Source organism: Musca autumnalis, unplaced genomic scaffold, assembly GCF_047663935.1.
Source record: "Musca autumnalis isolate F117 unplaced genomic scaffold, ASM4766393v1 scaffold_1, whole genome shotgun sequence".
NCBI classification, from domain to species: domain Eukaryota; kingdom Metazoa; phylum Arthropoda; class Insecta; order Diptera; family Muscidae; genus Musca; species Musca autumnalis.
Genome location: NW_027411644.1, coordinates 150,727 through 168,390, shown reverse-complemented (window position 1 = coordinate 168,390; position 17,664 = coordinate 150,727). Strand labels below are relative to the sequence as shown.

The window sequence follows — 17,664 nt, the reverse complement described above, 5'->3', positions numbered from 1 at the left end:
TTTCTGAGAGTTTGTAAGTTCTTGCTGGACAAATTTCTTCTTGCAACCACTTGCAACTCTTCTTCTTCGTGAAAACAATCAATCATCTGTTTTTATTTATTTGATGATTTATGTTTGTGCAAATTGAAAACAATTTTATTGCGGAAATAACAAGCCCAATTGTTTGGTCTTTTGGAGAACAAATTTGCAAAATGGAAAAATTTCTTTTTTTGGGGTATTTATTTTTACTTTTAATAAAATACAAAATTTTTGCTTGCTTTGCTTCCTTTAATGCCGGAAAAATTGTTCTGTTTTGGAAAATCAGCTGATTGCTTGCAAAGTTTTGCAGGGGAGATGTCTGTTTACTTTTCAGCTGGGAAAGTAACCAGACAGACCAATTTTGAACAAATTTTTTGGTTATCGAGCAGATCTATTGTTTTAAGCTGAAAATACATCCGAGGTTTCAGTAAAGTTGGGCGTCAACTTAACTTTACTTAAGCCGAAAACACACCCAAAAAGTTGAACGTCATATCTGATGGAAGAATAAAAGACCAAGGGCAACATAGATTGATATTTTTCTTTATTCTTCTTTCAGAAATGACGTCTACCTTTACATGCTTTTTACATTAGCTGTGTTCCTTTACTTACCTGAGGTTACCATTTTTGCCATTTGTTACCATTTTTAACCTGCAAAGCGTTCCTCAACCCCGAAAAGTGGCAAAACTGGAAGCAATTTTTAAGAGAGTGAGAGTGGAGAGAGAGCGAAAATGACTTTCTCTTCTACCACAGGCTACCAGCAAACTTTCTGCAGGTAAAAAGTGGCAGAACTGATTTTTCGACTTTTGAGTCGAACGCTGACAAAACTAAATGAAAAACTGTGAAATAAAATACGAAAATTGATTTTTTTATGTTTCTTTTTGACATTGCTGCCACATCTACCATTTTTCCGTTCCTTTACTTTTCTGGTAAAAATGTTCATGAGAGAGCAATTTTGAGCAATTTTGACATTTTTCTCTTTTACCACCCTTACCATTAAAAAAGTAAAGGAAGAAAGCTATAATCACAAAAATTAGGTTTTATGCCATGTTTATACCAGCATTTGAATCAAGTTTTTCGCTCTCATAATCACGTACACGAATTAGAGGTAGTTTACACTATCTACCAATGTCATATGACACGAAATAAAAACATTCCATATCTACCCACGCAGGCAATGTAGAGACGTAATTTTATTACAATTTTGCTGGTGTGGACGCACCAAGTAAACGGCGTAAGGAAAATCCCCAGTATTGCACATATTATCGACGGTATAATGATGGAAAATCTCATGTCATATGACATTTACATATAGTGTAAACTACCCCTTAACCTGTTCATACGATATGGCACGCAATTCACAGCAAGATGATTCATTTTTTCATACATTTTAATTACTGATTATTAAGAAAGTTTCAGCCAAAAGACGAGTAAAATTAATTGATAAGAACTGAAAAAATATTTGTCCTTCTTTTAGTTATGTATTTAATAGTAAGTTATGTTATTTTCATTCATATTTTCTATTTTTTCTCACAATTCTGGTGTTTTCACATGGTAGAATGATAAAAGGTAGTCGCATCTGTCAAATTTAGGAAAATACAACCCTGTATGTCTGTACGGGAGCGTGTCAAATACAAAACAACAATAGTACATGACATTTCATAATATAAATAAAATACATATATCTGTTTAACATTACTTTTTGTGTTTCGAAAAAAAAAATAATCATTAGACATTTCAACAAATACGAGTACTCTAAAAGGTAGTCGCATCTGTCAAATTTAGGAAAATACAACCCTGTATGTCTGTACGGGAGCGTGTCAAATACAAAACAACAATAGTACATGACATTTCATAATATAAATAAAATACATATATTTGTTTACCATTACTTTTTGTGTTTCGAAAAAAAAAAATAATAATCATTGGACATTTCAACAAATACGAGTACTCTGACTGGTAAAGCGCTAAAAAACACTTTTGACAACACCGAATTTAAACAATCCCACATTATAGATGCTATTGAACAACGATTCTTGGAACATAGACCACAATAACAACAAAATCTAAAGGAACAAAGAAATTACAACAAATGCGTTCCTGGATCAAAGGATCAACCCCAGGAACAACAAATGTTGCGCCATTGAAACACACAGGATTGAGTGAGGATTTATGTATTTCTTCAGAAGCAGCAATAATCATCAGTGAAAACAGAATTCTCAATATATGAAAATTGGGTCGCAACCAACATCTCTACTACAACAACAGCAACAATTATCCGTGATTAATATTGCATGGAATCAGTAATAATCGTACTAGAATCGTACCTGTAACAAAAAACACATACATACATACATATGTATACAAGGACAATATTCACGGTCATTCCAACAATTGGCGGGGCAAATCTACAATATTCCAAGGTTCTAGTATTACAACCAGGCCACGTAATTTCTGACAGCTGATAAATATTCTATGTAGCTGTTTCTTTCCTATGGTAGTGGCAAATAATTCCCGACATTTGTATTGATATAAAGTTGTGTAACATTTTATTAATAAAAACGCCTTAAAATATAACATACATGTAGTTTCTGTTATAATAAATCAGAATATATAATTGTAGTCCGGTCGGGTTGTTGTTGGTGGATTTGATCATGAACAGTTTAACAGTTTTATATGTGGTGTTCCCTGAAAGAATCCAAAGTCTGTTGTTGTTGTAACAATGTTATTATATGTTTGTAAGTTCGTATTCTGCATAATCTGGCTCTGGGTCAATCTCCAGTTCTAGGAATGTGGCTGTTTCTATGGAATCTACTAGTCATTTGAGCATACGTTTTGCGCGGTGTCATCGATCCATGCACTATAGGAATTCAGACGGCTGGACCATACCGAGCGTAGTCGAGCCAAAACTACTCTGGTTTGTCTTGCAGCTGACGCTCCTCAGCTGCGATAGATGTACACATATTTGGATCCAACGCTTAGATTTCTTCGCAAAAATGATCTAATTTAACTGCCGTAGCCCTTAAGGCGCTTTCCTTCCTTGCCGATTTTCAACAAGCAAACATTCACCAAATTTGTTGTGGGAATCGGCATTGCTCAATAGGACTTTTTTCTTTAAGCATTCAGTGTCAATTTCTTTTTGACAATGAACGTACGTCAAATTTAAAATTTGAAAAAAAGTTTAAACAGCTGTTAGCATGAAACTACCTTTCTTGTTGTACCATGGTGTTTTCAGTACAATTTTTAATTTTTCTATTTTCAAAATTAACAAGAGAGAGAACTGACAAAATAACTTTTTGGTATACAGACTTTCTGGCAGGCATTTGTTTTTTGTTTCTAAATTTGTATGCGAATTTGCAACGATGGACAAGAAATGCAACTGCAATGAAAGAGAATACAAAATTTGCTATATATTGAATGTACACTAGTTGTTAAACCGTTTACTTTTCATTATTTGTATGTATTTTTTTCTGTCATAATTAATTTATTTCGATAAATTCTCTCATTTGTTAGAGATGGGACATATTTTATCGTCATTATGAGAGTAATTTAAATTGAAGAATGTACAAAAATCGTTGTTCGCTCTCAAAATTTTGTATGGGAAATGAAGTAATTATATCGTAATTTGGGTTCGAACAACGAATAGAGAGCGAATTAGCCTTAGTATGAACAAGGCATTAGGACTGTTTCGTCATTTATCTGCTAAGTCCCGGTCCACACTAGCGTGAATTTCATAAAAAAATTTCATGAAATTAGGCGTTCTTAAATCGAATTCCCCACTACAGCAATTTTATGATTTTAAGCCAAGTTTATATTTGCGCTCCAAAATCCACTGGATTTCACGAAATCCTGAATACACCCCGGTGTTTACACTTATTTTTTGTTGATTTCAAACATATTACAATAATCAAGATAGATGCTTATGCGCAGCTGAACGAACATGAATTTTCAATTTTGTAAATTGAATTAGTCATCAAATATATACGACAATATAGAACTTTACAACTTTATTTCAAAAATTATAGTAAAGTTATCTATATGCCGTATTAATTGTTTATAGTACTAACAAATGAAAAAACAAAAATTGATTTTATCGTTGAGAAATCATTGCTCTGTTCTAGATCCTGCAAGAATTTACAATTTTTTACTACGATAAAATTTGTTCCTTTATGTTCTGGAACAGACCTCATAGTAAATTTTGATAGATAAAGGCCTGCGTACATAAGCTGCCTTGCCTGCTTACCTTGCTTACTTCTGATAAAAGAATAAAAAAGGAAAGGTGTCCTGTCCTAGGGACCCCCAGCGTTTGGAGCAGGTACTAACTCACTGACGGCTCTGGCTGGCTGATACGTTTGCACCGGCGAAAGCTCAGTCTTCGGGGCCGCAGTTCTTTTCAGAGAGTTATACCTCGCTAGGTGGACAAAAAAATAAAATTACTATTGCCAGCTGGGTAATACTAATAATATGAATCATTTCATTATCATCTCATATGTATCTGTCTGTGATTGGTTACTTTGGCACTATGCTGTTATTCGTGCCTGGGAAATCCCCTTCCCATCGTGGTATTCCATTTTCTCCCAAGAATGTATCCTGGAATACCCCATTAATTCCCCACCTACGTGCGATCTACATTTTCTTACCTGTGAAAACCTTTAGCCTTCCATATTAAGAGAAATATTTCAAGAATTTCAATTTCAATTTCAAAACATTATAGATACCATTTATTCAGTGTACTCTTTAAATTCGTTAACTTTCAAAATAATTCATATTCGTTATTATCTTAGGAAAAGGTATCATACAAGCTAAATCAATACAAAATAAATTATGGGGGTTATATTAAGATTTTCTGACAGAAATAATTTTAAATATTGCTTATTTCCTATAATTTTTTTACGACGCCAATTAAATAATCTTCTTATTTCTCTCTTTGCAGATTTTAGCAGCGATCACCAGGAGGATGCTTTCACAAAAGATGCGGCTATGATTGTTGTGTAGGCCGGGTTCAGACTTTTCCCCAAAGTGTAAGTAAGTACTAGTAAGTTTATGGTATTAGCACTGTAATTATATTCCCGCTTTAGGGATATCTTTATTTAATTAATATTTATTCATATGTTTTCTTCATATTTTTTTCTTTTCGGGACGAACAAAAGGATATTCACCTGGACATTGAACGGCGAGTAAGGAAAACTAGGAGAATATGGTAACCTAACCCTGAATCGAGCTCGACCCCGAGTGCTGTACCTAGACCGAAAATACGGTAAGTAATCTTATTCAAATCCCTTTTGTTTACCCTTTTTGATAATGTTTTCTTAATTTTTTTTAATACGTGGAATCTAATGATATGGCTTGTCGTCCGTCTGTCTGTCCGGAGTATATGGTGGTAATGGTTTATTGGTAAAAGGTATACCAATGCATGTCTCAAGCAAGGGAGCAGCGCCTCCCCCGGTGAATTGGACAGTGATGGGTGTGACTCCCGGTTTTATTTCTGTTTTGTTTTTAAGTTTTTGTTTAGTTTTCTTGCTTTTGTTTAGTACTTTAGCTTAGTCCAACTTTGTTTGTTTTCAATTTCTGCTTTTATTTTCTCAATTTTTGCTTTTATTTTAAAAAATTTTCATAACAGTTTCTTTTCATCAGTTTTGGTATAAACTTTCAGCCTGTTTCTGGATAGCGAATGAAAGCTTTCATTCTTTTGCAAACGCTGTTTTGGTTTCTCTAAACGCTTTGTTTAACAACTTTGACTAGAAGAATAGGTCGCATGAAAACGTAAGGTAAACGTAACTTCCCAACAAAATTCAGTTCAAGTATTTCGAAAGGATTGTCAACACTGCGAACGTAACTGTCAAAATCAGTCACTTGGTATTTTGTTGTCGCATAGAAAAGAAATGGATTTTATCAATGGAAAAATAAAACAAAAATGTGGAAATGGAAGGAAGATGGTGAGTAAAACATAAATTCTATAATATTTGATGTTATATGGTTATATTATTTCAGTTCACAGCCCAATTAACAGGTCCCACAGCAAAAACAGGCCAAGATTCAGTCCAAGGAAGTCAACTATGAAACAACTGAATTGTTTTTCAGATACATGGAAGAAACAAGAGGCATTCCAATTTTTGGAGCAAATAAAGTTTCCGCTGATGAGGAATGGGCAAAAATTTGCCAAAATATGAATTCACTTTGGGGTCAAAATGCTTCGGTGTAACACATTCGATCGGTCTCTGCCATTGTTGCTTTTCAATCTAAGGGCCTAACCAAACAAGCTGTTGTCTTCCTCAGATTCAAGAAGATCCGTTTCTGGATATACATACATATATACTTTACCTATACATTTCAATAATTGCATTCCTCCTTATTACAGAGATTTCCTGCAACGTTGTCAAGACTATGAATTGTGTGACGGTCCCAAAAAGAATAATGATGATGGCACAAACTCTGAACAAAGTGGTTGTATTGATACAACACAACAGTTGATAGCTTCTGCTATGACACGCAACAATAAAATTGCCCAATTCCGAAGGAAAAAGGAACTTGAAGAACAAATAAAAAAGATGCGTGTTGCGGTACGCAGTGAAACAGTGGATGATGAAGTTAAACGAAATTTCTTACAAAAAAGTATTATCGAAACATATGAGGAGTTGGAAGATATTAAGCTAGAGAAAGGTGTGGCGGAAATGAGAAAGCAACGTATGGCTGAATTTGGTACCACTCGAATGGATGATATTCTACCACAAGGTGGAGTTATTGGTCCTGGTGTACCAGCAATGGCCGGTGGTCATTCTCACAGTCATGGTCATGCACATCATCACCACCATCACGGTGCTGCTCCCAAACCCAAACCAATGCAACCATTTACGAAAGATGCTACACAAAAGGCTGTTTTTGGCATGGGTTATCCAAGTTTGCCCGTCATGTCTGTTGATGAATTTTATTCACAACGTGTACAAGAGGGTATATTTCCGGATGAAGAAAAAATGGCACGCATTAATGCGGAGAAGGCTTTGGCTGCCGCCCAAGATCCCGAAGAAAAGGAGGAAGAAGAAAAAGCTGACATGGAAGAGAAAATTGAAAATGATGATCCCGAGAATTTGGCGCGTATGCGTCGCATGGATGAATATCGGGATGTGGTTAGACGTGGTGACGGTAATCGCCATAATCGCAGTTAAATTTTGAACCATTCAATATTTAAAACAAAGCAAGATTATACATAACGGATATTTTTATTCGAAAAACACTGAAGACTTATCTCATTTTATATTTTCATACGCTCAAAATTATGGAGTTTTGAAAATTAACACAAGTTTATAAAACATTAAAACAAACAATAAATAGCTTATTGCGTGTTAAGTAACGAAATTTTGTTGTTCCTTTATTTATACTTAAGGCATGAATGAAAATTAATGAAGTTCCAAAGGTATCGAAATGAGGCTGAAAACAACATTGTCGGATTTAATCAGATAACCAGAATTCAGATTGTTCGTGTTGTGATGATATAGGGCCATTTACGGACTAACCGATTCAAAAAACTAATATTATTGGAGGTTTTTTTCTCTCTGTCGTTTGAACTTATACCTAGGAGAAAATGAGAAAATTCACAGGTAGTTTTACTTCAGAATAACCCACTTTGTTTCCGACCATTCATTCTCCAGTAGTAGTCACAGTTTCCATCCGCTTCTTATTAAGCGATGTAAGCCAAGCTTCCGGACTTGGACCAATAAACTAGTCCATTATATGAACACTGTCTGTTATAAACGTAATCGACTTTTCAATTCACGACATTCTTAAAACAATGTTGTATTCTTATAAAAATTTAACAAATATAAATTTATTATTATACATATAGCGTATACATATAATAATTTAAAGTACAAACTTAATTCATTGGAATATTTGTATGTATATGCATACTATTCATTCTTCAAGTGCGCCTTCTATGTCAACAATAGGTCTGTACGATAACCCAAAAGTTTGTGCAAATTTGCACAAACTTTTACAAAATGCTGTTCGATAACAAACTTGCAAAGTAAAAAAGAGAGAATTTGGAGAGAATTGTGAGAGAATATTGGAGAGTTTTGGAGACTTTTGTTTACAAGTTTTTGCAAGGAAAATTTTTCTTGTAAGAATTTGCAAGTTTGATTAGCTGATTTAAATTCGAATGTTTTGTGGCGGACTTCTTGGCAAAAACATAAACAAACGTTTGGCTATTAAAATAAATAGATATAAAAAAGGGAACAAATTATTAAATAAATTATGGAAAACGGTAAGTAAAATAACTTATTTAGTAGTTTCTGGTGACTATTTTTTATCTTAAAGGTATCAAATCTCAGCAAGAAGCAGTGCATCCATGGAGTAGGAGAAACACAATGTAGACGGCCAGGTATTCCCAACGATATCGATAAATATGTATGCCAAACATCGCACTGCGTTCCAGTATGTTTTATATTTGTGCATTGGAAAGGGAATTATAGTTGTAGCAACACTAAGGGCCTCGTCACATAAGAGCCAGAAACCCTTCTTATGTACTGAGGCCTTAACACGATAGCCGTTTGGAACTCAGTTCCGGATCGTTGGCGCAATTCAAGTCAACGGGTTTGCCTGCATAAGTCAATCGACCACTATCACATAAGAACGTGGAGGAGAGCCACTATATTTGAAGGCACAAGCTACAACATCATTGGATTTTCGTGTCTTTGATTTCCGTGTTGCCCTATCTCACAAACTATTGTCATAATCCAATCCGCATTCTCGCACACAGAACAAGATGTAGGAAAGGCCAGAGAAGGAGAGAACATTATTTTCACATCTGTTGACACAAAATCAAATAATATAGCTGTTAAGTGTGTACAAGATTTTATGGATTGAAGAAGAATTTTAAATGCAAAATAAAAAAATGGTAGACACCTTCAATTGTTAAATTGGAACACCTTTCCTTTACCGACCCAACGCAGCAAATTATGAAAAAATTACCACATATAGTGATTTTTATCCCGATTCCAACCATGTATTGCTTTTGTTGCGGAAATGTATACTTCCCGAGATATGGGCCTGAAAAGATCCACAAAGGCCCTAACCTATTCTTCCCTCAATAGCCGGCCTTCGGCAGGGATTTAAGACTTCTCCTATAGACAGGTGCAAATCTTGGGAATGGGAACAAAATTTTCTTTTGAATTAGATATTTTTGGAGGTCTGTATCTCGGGAAGTATACATTTCCGCTACAAAAGGAATACATGTTTCGAAACTGGATAAAAAGCAGTAGTTGTGGTATTTATACCCTATACCACAATGTGGAAAAGGGTATTATAAGTTTTTTTTTGGTAAAAATTCATATAACACCGCGAAATATTCGTCGAAGACCCCAATGTGGTATACCAATCTTCATATCTCGACGAGATAAAGCGATTTTGAGATGTGTGTCTGTCCGTCCATTATAAATTGTAAACACGCTCCAGGCCGCAATTATGGACCGATCGTCACGAAATTTGGTATGGAGGTCGGGTTCAGATCAGAATAGATCCCTATTCTTATTGGTCATGATCGTGAAATATTTAGCGGGTGAACATAATATTTATCCAATTTTCTAGCGGCTCTGTAGGTCTCAATAATAGTCCGATCAACGCGTAATTTTAAATAAGGTAACAGTATATAACAAAGGAGAAGCTTGCAATTTGAGATGGCAATCGGATAATATTAATGGACCAAAACTTTTGTGTGAAAATTGTGAACATTTTTAATATACAGCTTATATCTTAAGTCCTAGAAGTGACATTCCGGACAAGTGAGATATACTTGAAAGTGGAACGCTTGACCTTTCAATTGATGCCAATTATGTTGGTGTGCATGATCAGATAACAGAGTTACAGCCTAATAGATTCCGTTATTTGTTTGTAGTGTAGTAATAAACTCGCTAGAAGTCGCAATTATACATAGTCACGAAATTTTGCACCGGGTAAGAGCATAGGTCGAAAAAGATGCCTACAATTTTGAATGATGATCTGATATTCTTTAGCGGGTGAAATGGACCATTACTTTTGTATGCAAAATATAAACATTTTATTTTTTGGTCGATATTTTAATTCCTTGAGGACATATATATTTCGCAAAGTATCCTACATATGGAAAAAAACTACTGACCTTTCCTCTGATGTAAATTGCAATAAAGTGTTTGCTAGATAACGGGCCTACTGCCTAATATATAATAGGTTCTGTGTAGAGAACCACATTTTTATCCCATGCTACATATTGTCTCTCCAAAAGTTTATGTAACACCACGAAATATTCGTCCTAGACCCCTTATTTGGTATGCCAAAATTTATATCTCGACGAGATTTAGCGATGTGTGTCCGTCCATTAAAAATTGTAAACAAGCTTAAGGCCAGAATATAAATGATTAGATTTGGTGATGATCGTGAAATGTTCAGGGGATGAAATGAACCAAAAACTAAATTTTAACCAATTTTGTAGCGGCTCTGTAGGTCAAAATAATAACCCGCAAAATTTCAATAACGTAGCGGTTAAACAACGGAAGTAGTAGTACTACATAAGTGGGTTTCATTACATTTAAGTTTGTGTGAAATAATTTTCCTTTCCTGCTACAAAAATGTCTTTGTCATGCTACATAACTTTTTGGTTTTGGTCATAAGTATTATTAGCTCTGTTCCTTTACGTGTTTTAGAACTTTTTACTCGAAAAGCGTTCCTTTACTTCAGACACCATACAATTCATATGAAGCAGATTACAACTTTTGCTAGTTTTGCCGGTTTTACCACTTTCAAAAGTAAAGGAACAGACCAATTATTATATCCGCATCAAAAGCAATACATGGTTGGAATCGGGATAAAAATTAATGTTTTCATAATTTTCTGATGTGTGTCGGTAAAGGAAAGATAAGCCGGTAAATTTAATTTTTTCCGCCAACTTCTTGTTTATCAAATCAGCTGACTTCTTGCAAGTTTTTGCAAATTGCTGTTCGATAACAATCTGCAAATTTTTTGCTTCGAGAGAGTAAAATTGGTGGAGAGAGATTACTGAGAACTTGCTGAGTGCTTGCAAGTACTTTTTACTTGCGAAGTTATGGTACAGACCTAATATTTTCTGATTCTATAGTTTTTTGACGTTCCTCTTTCCATTCTCTGGGATGTTCCTTCTTTTGATGGATATTCAAATTATAGCTGGATTTAAATTCTTTATTACACCAAGGACAACAATGTACGGAGCTGATATGGTTAGACATGTGGAGCTAAAAATAAAATAAATTTAGAACATTGTTATATACAAATGGAGTACAATAAAAGTGGATGGGTTAAGGAGTGAATGGAAAAGAGGACAATATTCTGTTATTCTGAATAAAAATTCCTCTGAATAAAAATTCCTCGTGAGTTATCCCACTTAGCGCGGAGAAATTTTTTTCGAGAAAACTTAAAATTGTTTATGATAAGAGACTTTCTAAGCATTTTTTAAAAAATAACTTTTTTTCTCTAAGACATATCGTTTTCCTGCAATCGGTGTATCCTAATATGCCAAACCCTGGGTTTTTGGTTGAGAAAATACCCTTACTATATTCCTAACAAAACCTTGACTTTATATGATTCCAACATTTCTGATTAACTTTTTATCGCACATTTAAATTTTTCGTCAAAAGTTGAAAATTACAAAAACGTAGATTTTTTTGAACAGCTCGGGTTTTAGGCCAATTGCGTGGAAACGCAGAGGTCGAATGAGACTTAATAAGCGTGAAATGACAGATAACAGACAATACTATAACAAAATGCAAAAAATCCCACAAAAATATTCGAAAAAACCATAGTTTTATGCCAATATTTGCAACCATTTTTTGTGGCGTTTAAACGGCCAGTGGCTTTATCTGGGTTAATTTAAGAGAGAAAGTGAAAAAATCTCACGGGGAATTTTCATTCAGGACAAAGGACAATTAGCGTGGAATTTTTGAGATTTAGCCCAAAAGGACTATAAACGCGTATTTTTTTTAAAGATTTTTGAATTTATAGTAAGTTTACATTTACGAAATCCACTCGATTTCACCTGTCAATTCCTTTGCTTAAACGTCAAATGAAATCCAGTCGATTTCAGACGAGTTTTCATTTGACGTATACACAAAGGAATTGACAGTTGAAATCGAGTGGATTTCGTAATGTAAACCAAGCATTACTCCATAAGGGCAATAACCGTGGATTTTTTAAGATTTTTGAATTTACTCCATAATGCCAATAAACGTGGATTTTTAAAGATTTTTTTAATTTACCCCAAAATGGCAATAAACGTGGATTTTTTTTAAAGATTTTTTAATTTACCCCAAAAGGACAATAAACTTGGATTTTTTAAAGATTTTTTAGTTTACTCCAAAAGGACAATAAACGTGGATTTTTTATGCATTTTTTAATTTATCCCAAAAGGACAATAATCGTGGATTTTTATGCATTTTTTAATTTATCGCAGAAGGACAACAAACTTGGATTTTTTTTTAAGAATTTTTAGTTTACTCCAAAAGGATATTAAACCTGGATTTTTATGCATTTTTTATTTTATCCCAAAAAGACAACAAACGTACATTTTTTAATGATTTTTGAATTTACGGCAAAGGGCAATAAACATGGATTTACGTGGATTTTTAAAGACTTTTCTATTTACTTTACTATCCACTTTTCTGTTGTTAAAATACTAAATGCTACTAAAGGTCTTTGAAGCTAGTCTGGGGCTCAATTCTATTTCTATGAAAATGTGAAATGAAAACTTTTATAAAGGAAACAACTGTCAAATGAAAAAAAATTATAAAGGAAATATTTTTCATTTAAAATTTTCATAGAACAAGAATCCAGCCCCTGTCCCCTAAGAACAAGTTAACGTTTACTAAAGGCGTCTGCTGCGGTATTAAATACCTGAACACACCTCCTCAGAAAGGAAAGAAACTGATGATTCATCAGACTATGAAGCAACAAGAGAAATAAAAAGTATTTTATTGGTTCGTAATCGTATTCCTTATAGTTTCTCAAAATGATATACTAATATATATTATATATTAATAATATTATCATATGATAACATTTCTTTAACCGAATATGCCTTCCTAACTAAACACATACTTATATTGTTACTTCTAAGAGGAATTACTTATAAAAACTAAATATGCATTTATAAAAAAAAATATTCACAAAAGTAAATAAAAGCGGAAATATATTATCGTTTTCTTTTAAATTTTATGTCCATAATTTTAAATTTTATGACAACTTATTTCCAATTTGGACAGATTCACGTTAACAAATGTTGGTTTTTTTGCAACATGGTCATCAACAACACTCACTAAAGGACACAGTGGCGGATCTCTAATGCGCTTATTCAATGGTTGTGAAACTTTCTATTGTAAATCGACACGTTCTTTTCTTAAAATGTCAACATTATCGGCTATAGCTTTTTAATCATCATTGGGAGCTTAATGTGCAAGGAATGATAGGCAGATTCGGCACAGGCTTGATGTACGACACCGCAGAGGAAATACAAAACATCACCGGGTTTCAATACCTTTAAAAAATCGAAAGTTTTAAAATTCCCATTAAAAACAAAAAATTGTGTTTCCAATTTCTTCTTGTGTGAAATTACAATGATTCTCTGGCCAACATCTCCGACGTGCAACGTGGTTTATATAATTTCCATCGTTTGCGTCCTTTAATTTGCAACACAAAGGCTTCAGTATCCTCAAAATAGAGAGAGAAACCTTGGCTATTTGTGGTCAAAAGGCATTTGCCCCAACTAACAGGGTGTTTTTGTAAAAATGCTTGCCTATCACACGAACCGTTCGTACTAAAACGTATACGTTCAAAATTTGGTTCTTGTAAAATTTTACGAACCATTCGTTTTTATCTGAAAGCTTTCGTCTATTTTATAAAAGCTTTTATATTTCAGGGTTTTCATGATACTTATTTTGTGAATTTTGCATAGGCATCTGCACGTAAAATGTGTTACTTGATGGCAACCCCGATACACAGATGTCAAACAAAAAATAAGAAAAAATGTAATCAAATTTGTCCAAAAATAATTGTGATAATATGAAGAAACAGATATACATATACGCGTGTGCTTCTATGGAAATAAATAAAATTGCGTTCCCTTCCAGTTTTCGTGTGTTTTGTGCCATTAATTACTCAAATTATTTTATTTTCTTTCAAAACGATTGGTCTTTTCCATTCGTTTATTTTTGACGTATTCGTTCGTCTGATTTTGTTACGAAAACCAAAAAAATTACGAAAATAAAAAGCTTTCATTTGTTTGTCACACGAATACAAACGTCAACCGCTATGAAAACCAAATTGTGTCTTCGTTCATGAAATCGACGAACGAATGGGCAAAAACTTTTTACAAAAACACGCTGTTAGTCTCGGTCCACACTAGTGTGAATTTCATCAAAAAATTTCGTTCTTAGATCCCCTTAGATCCCCACTACAGCAATTTCGTGATTTTACTCTACTATGGAACTCAATCTAGAAACGCATAATTTCGTGATTTTTTTTAAATTAACGCTAGTGTGGACCGGGACTTAGCAATGAAAATTTCTTGTAAGGTGGTATTTAATGTAAATAGTTGAGATAAGACGGCGTCAACAAACGTATGCGGCAACCTTGACCATAGCGGTCCTAAACAACAGCTGTCATAGCAGGTCCTTCAGGATTTAATGAATCACCTGAAATCAAAAAAATACATTTTATTATTTTTAAATAAATAAAAAAAATATCTAACCATATACTTACCATTAACATAAGAAGCTACATTCAAATTCTTGAGGCATTTTATCAATTGTCTCGAAGGAAATCAAACGGGAAAAATAATTGTACTGCTTGGATTGATCATGCCTGCATTCAATTCCCAATATTTCTTAAATAATTAATCTGCGGAATTTGGTTTAATTGTCATTGAAAAGCTCACTTTCCTTCGTCAATGCTGCTAACCTTAGCAATAATGTCTCGAGTTTTACAGAAGCTGTTGAACCTTCATCCCTTTTTGGTGTCTTAACATCGGGAAAAGTTTGGTGGTCTGTTGCTTTAACTTTTTTGGTTTGCAAAACTTCTCCATTTGTATTATTGGTCGCTGTTTTGCCTTTTAACTGAATAGAAGATTTTTAAGTTTTGCGTTTTCTATCAACTTTATTAGAATTCTTGAATGGTCATTCATAAGACTACTCGTCTTCCATTTCACCATCTTCTGAAAAACTGCCACTTTCATTAATCGTATATACATTTAAATATTCATCGGATTATACTCCTCAATACACTCTTCACTTAAAACTTTTATCTTTCACAAATTAGCACACAAAAATAAATATAGTTGTTTTCTTTTCTTTATTTTGGTTATAAATATGAATATATAAACATATGTTTTGCAACTGTCATAACATTCACATTCTTGTATTTTACTTCATCTATTTTGGTAGTTTTTAAGGGTTGGAAATATAATGTATTAGAAATTGTATAATGGGAACTTCCTAATACTTTTGACATAAAAACATACAAATAGTAATACGTAAATCCAAGCGAAGAAGTCTTTCGTTATACTGAAATACAATTTTATTCAAAAGTGAGTGACTGTCGTTCATTCGTACTGACTTTCTTTCGATATACAGAAACAGGCTGTTTGTGTTAAATATTTTATTTCGTTTATTTCAGTGCGTTTTATTCATGGCGACAAACAAATAGTTCCAATAAAACAAATGAACGAGACATTTTAAACTCGTCTTCAACAACAATTATTTTGCACCAATCACTTTTGTTTTTTTGGTGGGCCTTGGGGAGTCACACGTCCAATCTTATTTAAAGGTGTCATCAAAAAGGATAGATTTTCTACCTTTTCTTTTACAGGAAATCTTTTCCCTCCTGTCATAACTTTTCTCCTCTCTTTTACTTCCCCCTAGTGACGTCTTTTCGAGTAAAAAGTGGTAAAACTTGAAGATTCTTGAACGTAAAGGAACAGAGCTATTATTCTTGCCTTGACAGTTAGTGATCTAATGCTTGGTTTACATTCGGCGTCCTTTCGTGATTTCGAAGGCGTTTTGTGATTTCGCGCGGAATCAAGCAAAATATAAGTCTGTCTGGTTACTTTCCCAGCAAGAATTGTCCAGCAAGAACTTTCTCAGAGAGTAAGGGGTTTTTATTCTATTTTGCTGGAAAATTTTAAAAAGTAAACAGACACTTCCCAGCAAAAACCAGCAAGCAATCAGCTGGCTTGCCAAAACAGAACAATTTGTCCGCCAATAAAGAAGAAAACACGTTGTATTTTATTAAAAATAGAAAAGAAATTGAAACAAGTATTTTTCCACAAATTTGTCCTCCATAAAACAATACAATTAGACTATGTTATTTCCACAAAAAAATTGTTTTTAATTTTCACAAACATACATCAACCACAAATTAGAAACAGGAAGAAGAAGAAGAATTGCTTTGCCAGTTGCTGCTAGAAGAAATTTGTCCAGCAAGAATTTGCAAGCTCTCAGTGAAAGAACTGTCAAAATGTCTCTCTCGAATCGCTCTCTTTTGCTGGTTTTTTGTGTTAACAGACGACTTCCAGCAACAATTGGTACAAATTGTTGCAAATTTTAGGGTAACCAGGCAGAGCTTATATCATGATTTCGCATACAAAAATGAAATCATCTCATTTCGTGATTTCAGCGAAATCAACATCGAAATCACATGATATACGTTTCACAATAAACAAGGTGGATGGTCAGTTGCTGCAACAAAAAATTTTAGTATCAAAATGTGTAAACAATGTGAAAAAATATTAAATTAATTTGTTACAAGGATATTTTCCATTGTGTTCCCGTACTTTTTTAATGGTAATGTTAGAAAAACGAGCGAATTGTCAAAAATTTCATTCCCATACAAATTTCCTAAAAATAGGGAATGATAAAATGACGGAAATTGCAAAAACTCCAGCAGAAATGTCAAAATCAACGTATCAGCTATCGTATTTAGATGCAAATGAACATGCTGCTAGTTTCTACTAGGCCCAAAATTGTATGGCAGAAAACAGGAGAAGAGGGTGTTATTCGGCGCTATTTTTGTTTAAAGAGAAGTGGAAGTCTTCCCAGATTCCAGAGTTCGGGAACGCATTTTAGCACTAAACGGGAAGACTACTGCAATTAGTAATATTTTGCATGTTCTGAACACAACTTTTAAGGCCTGCGTACATAAGCTGCTCTGCCTGATTGCCTTGCTTTCCTGCTTCATTTTTGACATAATAAAAATAAAAAAAAAGCCGAGGGTGTGCGACACTTATGCCAAGTTTACACTTACGCTCCAAAAGCCACAGGATTTCACGAAATCCTGAAATACACCCCGGTGTTTAAACTTATTTTTTGCTGATTTCACACATATCACAATAATTAAGGTGGATGCATATGCGCAGCTGACCGAACATGAAATTGGATTAGTTGTTAAAAATATACGACAATATAGAACTTTACTGCTTTATTTCGAAAATTATCGTAAAATTATCTATATATCGTATTAATGTGTATAATACTATCAAATGAACAAATAAAAAATTATTTTATCGTTGAGACATCATAATAATAATAAATTTTGATAGATAAAAGTGGTGTTCAGAACCAGCAAAATATTGTTATCCCGTTTATGGGTACTTTACACGATATG

The 17,664-nt window shown here is 33.7% G+C and overlaps 1 protein-coding gene and 1 long non-coding RNA gene across 5 annotated transcripts; one reads left to right on the top strand and one right to left on the bottom strand.

The window, feature by feature from the left end:
- Positions 1-2,737: 2,737 nt before the first annotated feature.
- On the top strand, positions 2,738-7,368 carry LOC141390978 (immunoglobulin-binding protein 1-like). The gene is made up of 3 exons (XM_073963896.1): positions 2,738-2,753; positions 4,949-5,006; positions 6,374-7,368. The coding sequence occupies exons 1-3, from the start codon at positions 2,738-2,740 to the stop codon at positions 7,176-7,178; spliced, it is 879 nt and encodes a 292-aa protein (XP_073819997.1). The 3' UTR covers positions 7,179-7,368.
- Positions 7,369-13,181: 5,813 nt separating this feature from the next.
- On the bottom strand, positions 13,182-17,411 carry LOC141400738 (uncharacterized). 4 transcript variants are annotated; one of them, XR_012412200.1, is made up of 4 exons: positions 14,965-15,430; positions 14,767-14,904; positions 13,622-14,699; positions 13,182-13,543 (listed from the first exon to the last, which is right to left on the bottom strand). It is a non-coding gene; the product is annotated as an uncharacterized lncRNA (long non-coding RNA). The 4 variants fall into 4 exon arrangements; XR_012412196.1 differs by having other exon boundaries at positions 14,767-15,431; XR_012412198.1 differs by having other exon boundaries at positions 13,182-14,699; positions 14,965-15,418.
- Positions 17,412-17,664: the final 253 nt, after the last annotated feature.

Bases quoted from the DNA above. Each gene is read 5' to 3' on its own strand.
- LOC141390978 (XM_073963896.1), top strand. The intron at 5,007-6,373 runs GTAGGCCGGGTT...TCCTTATTACAG, and splicing joins GATGCGGCTATGATTGTTGT to AGATTTCCTGCAACGTTGTC.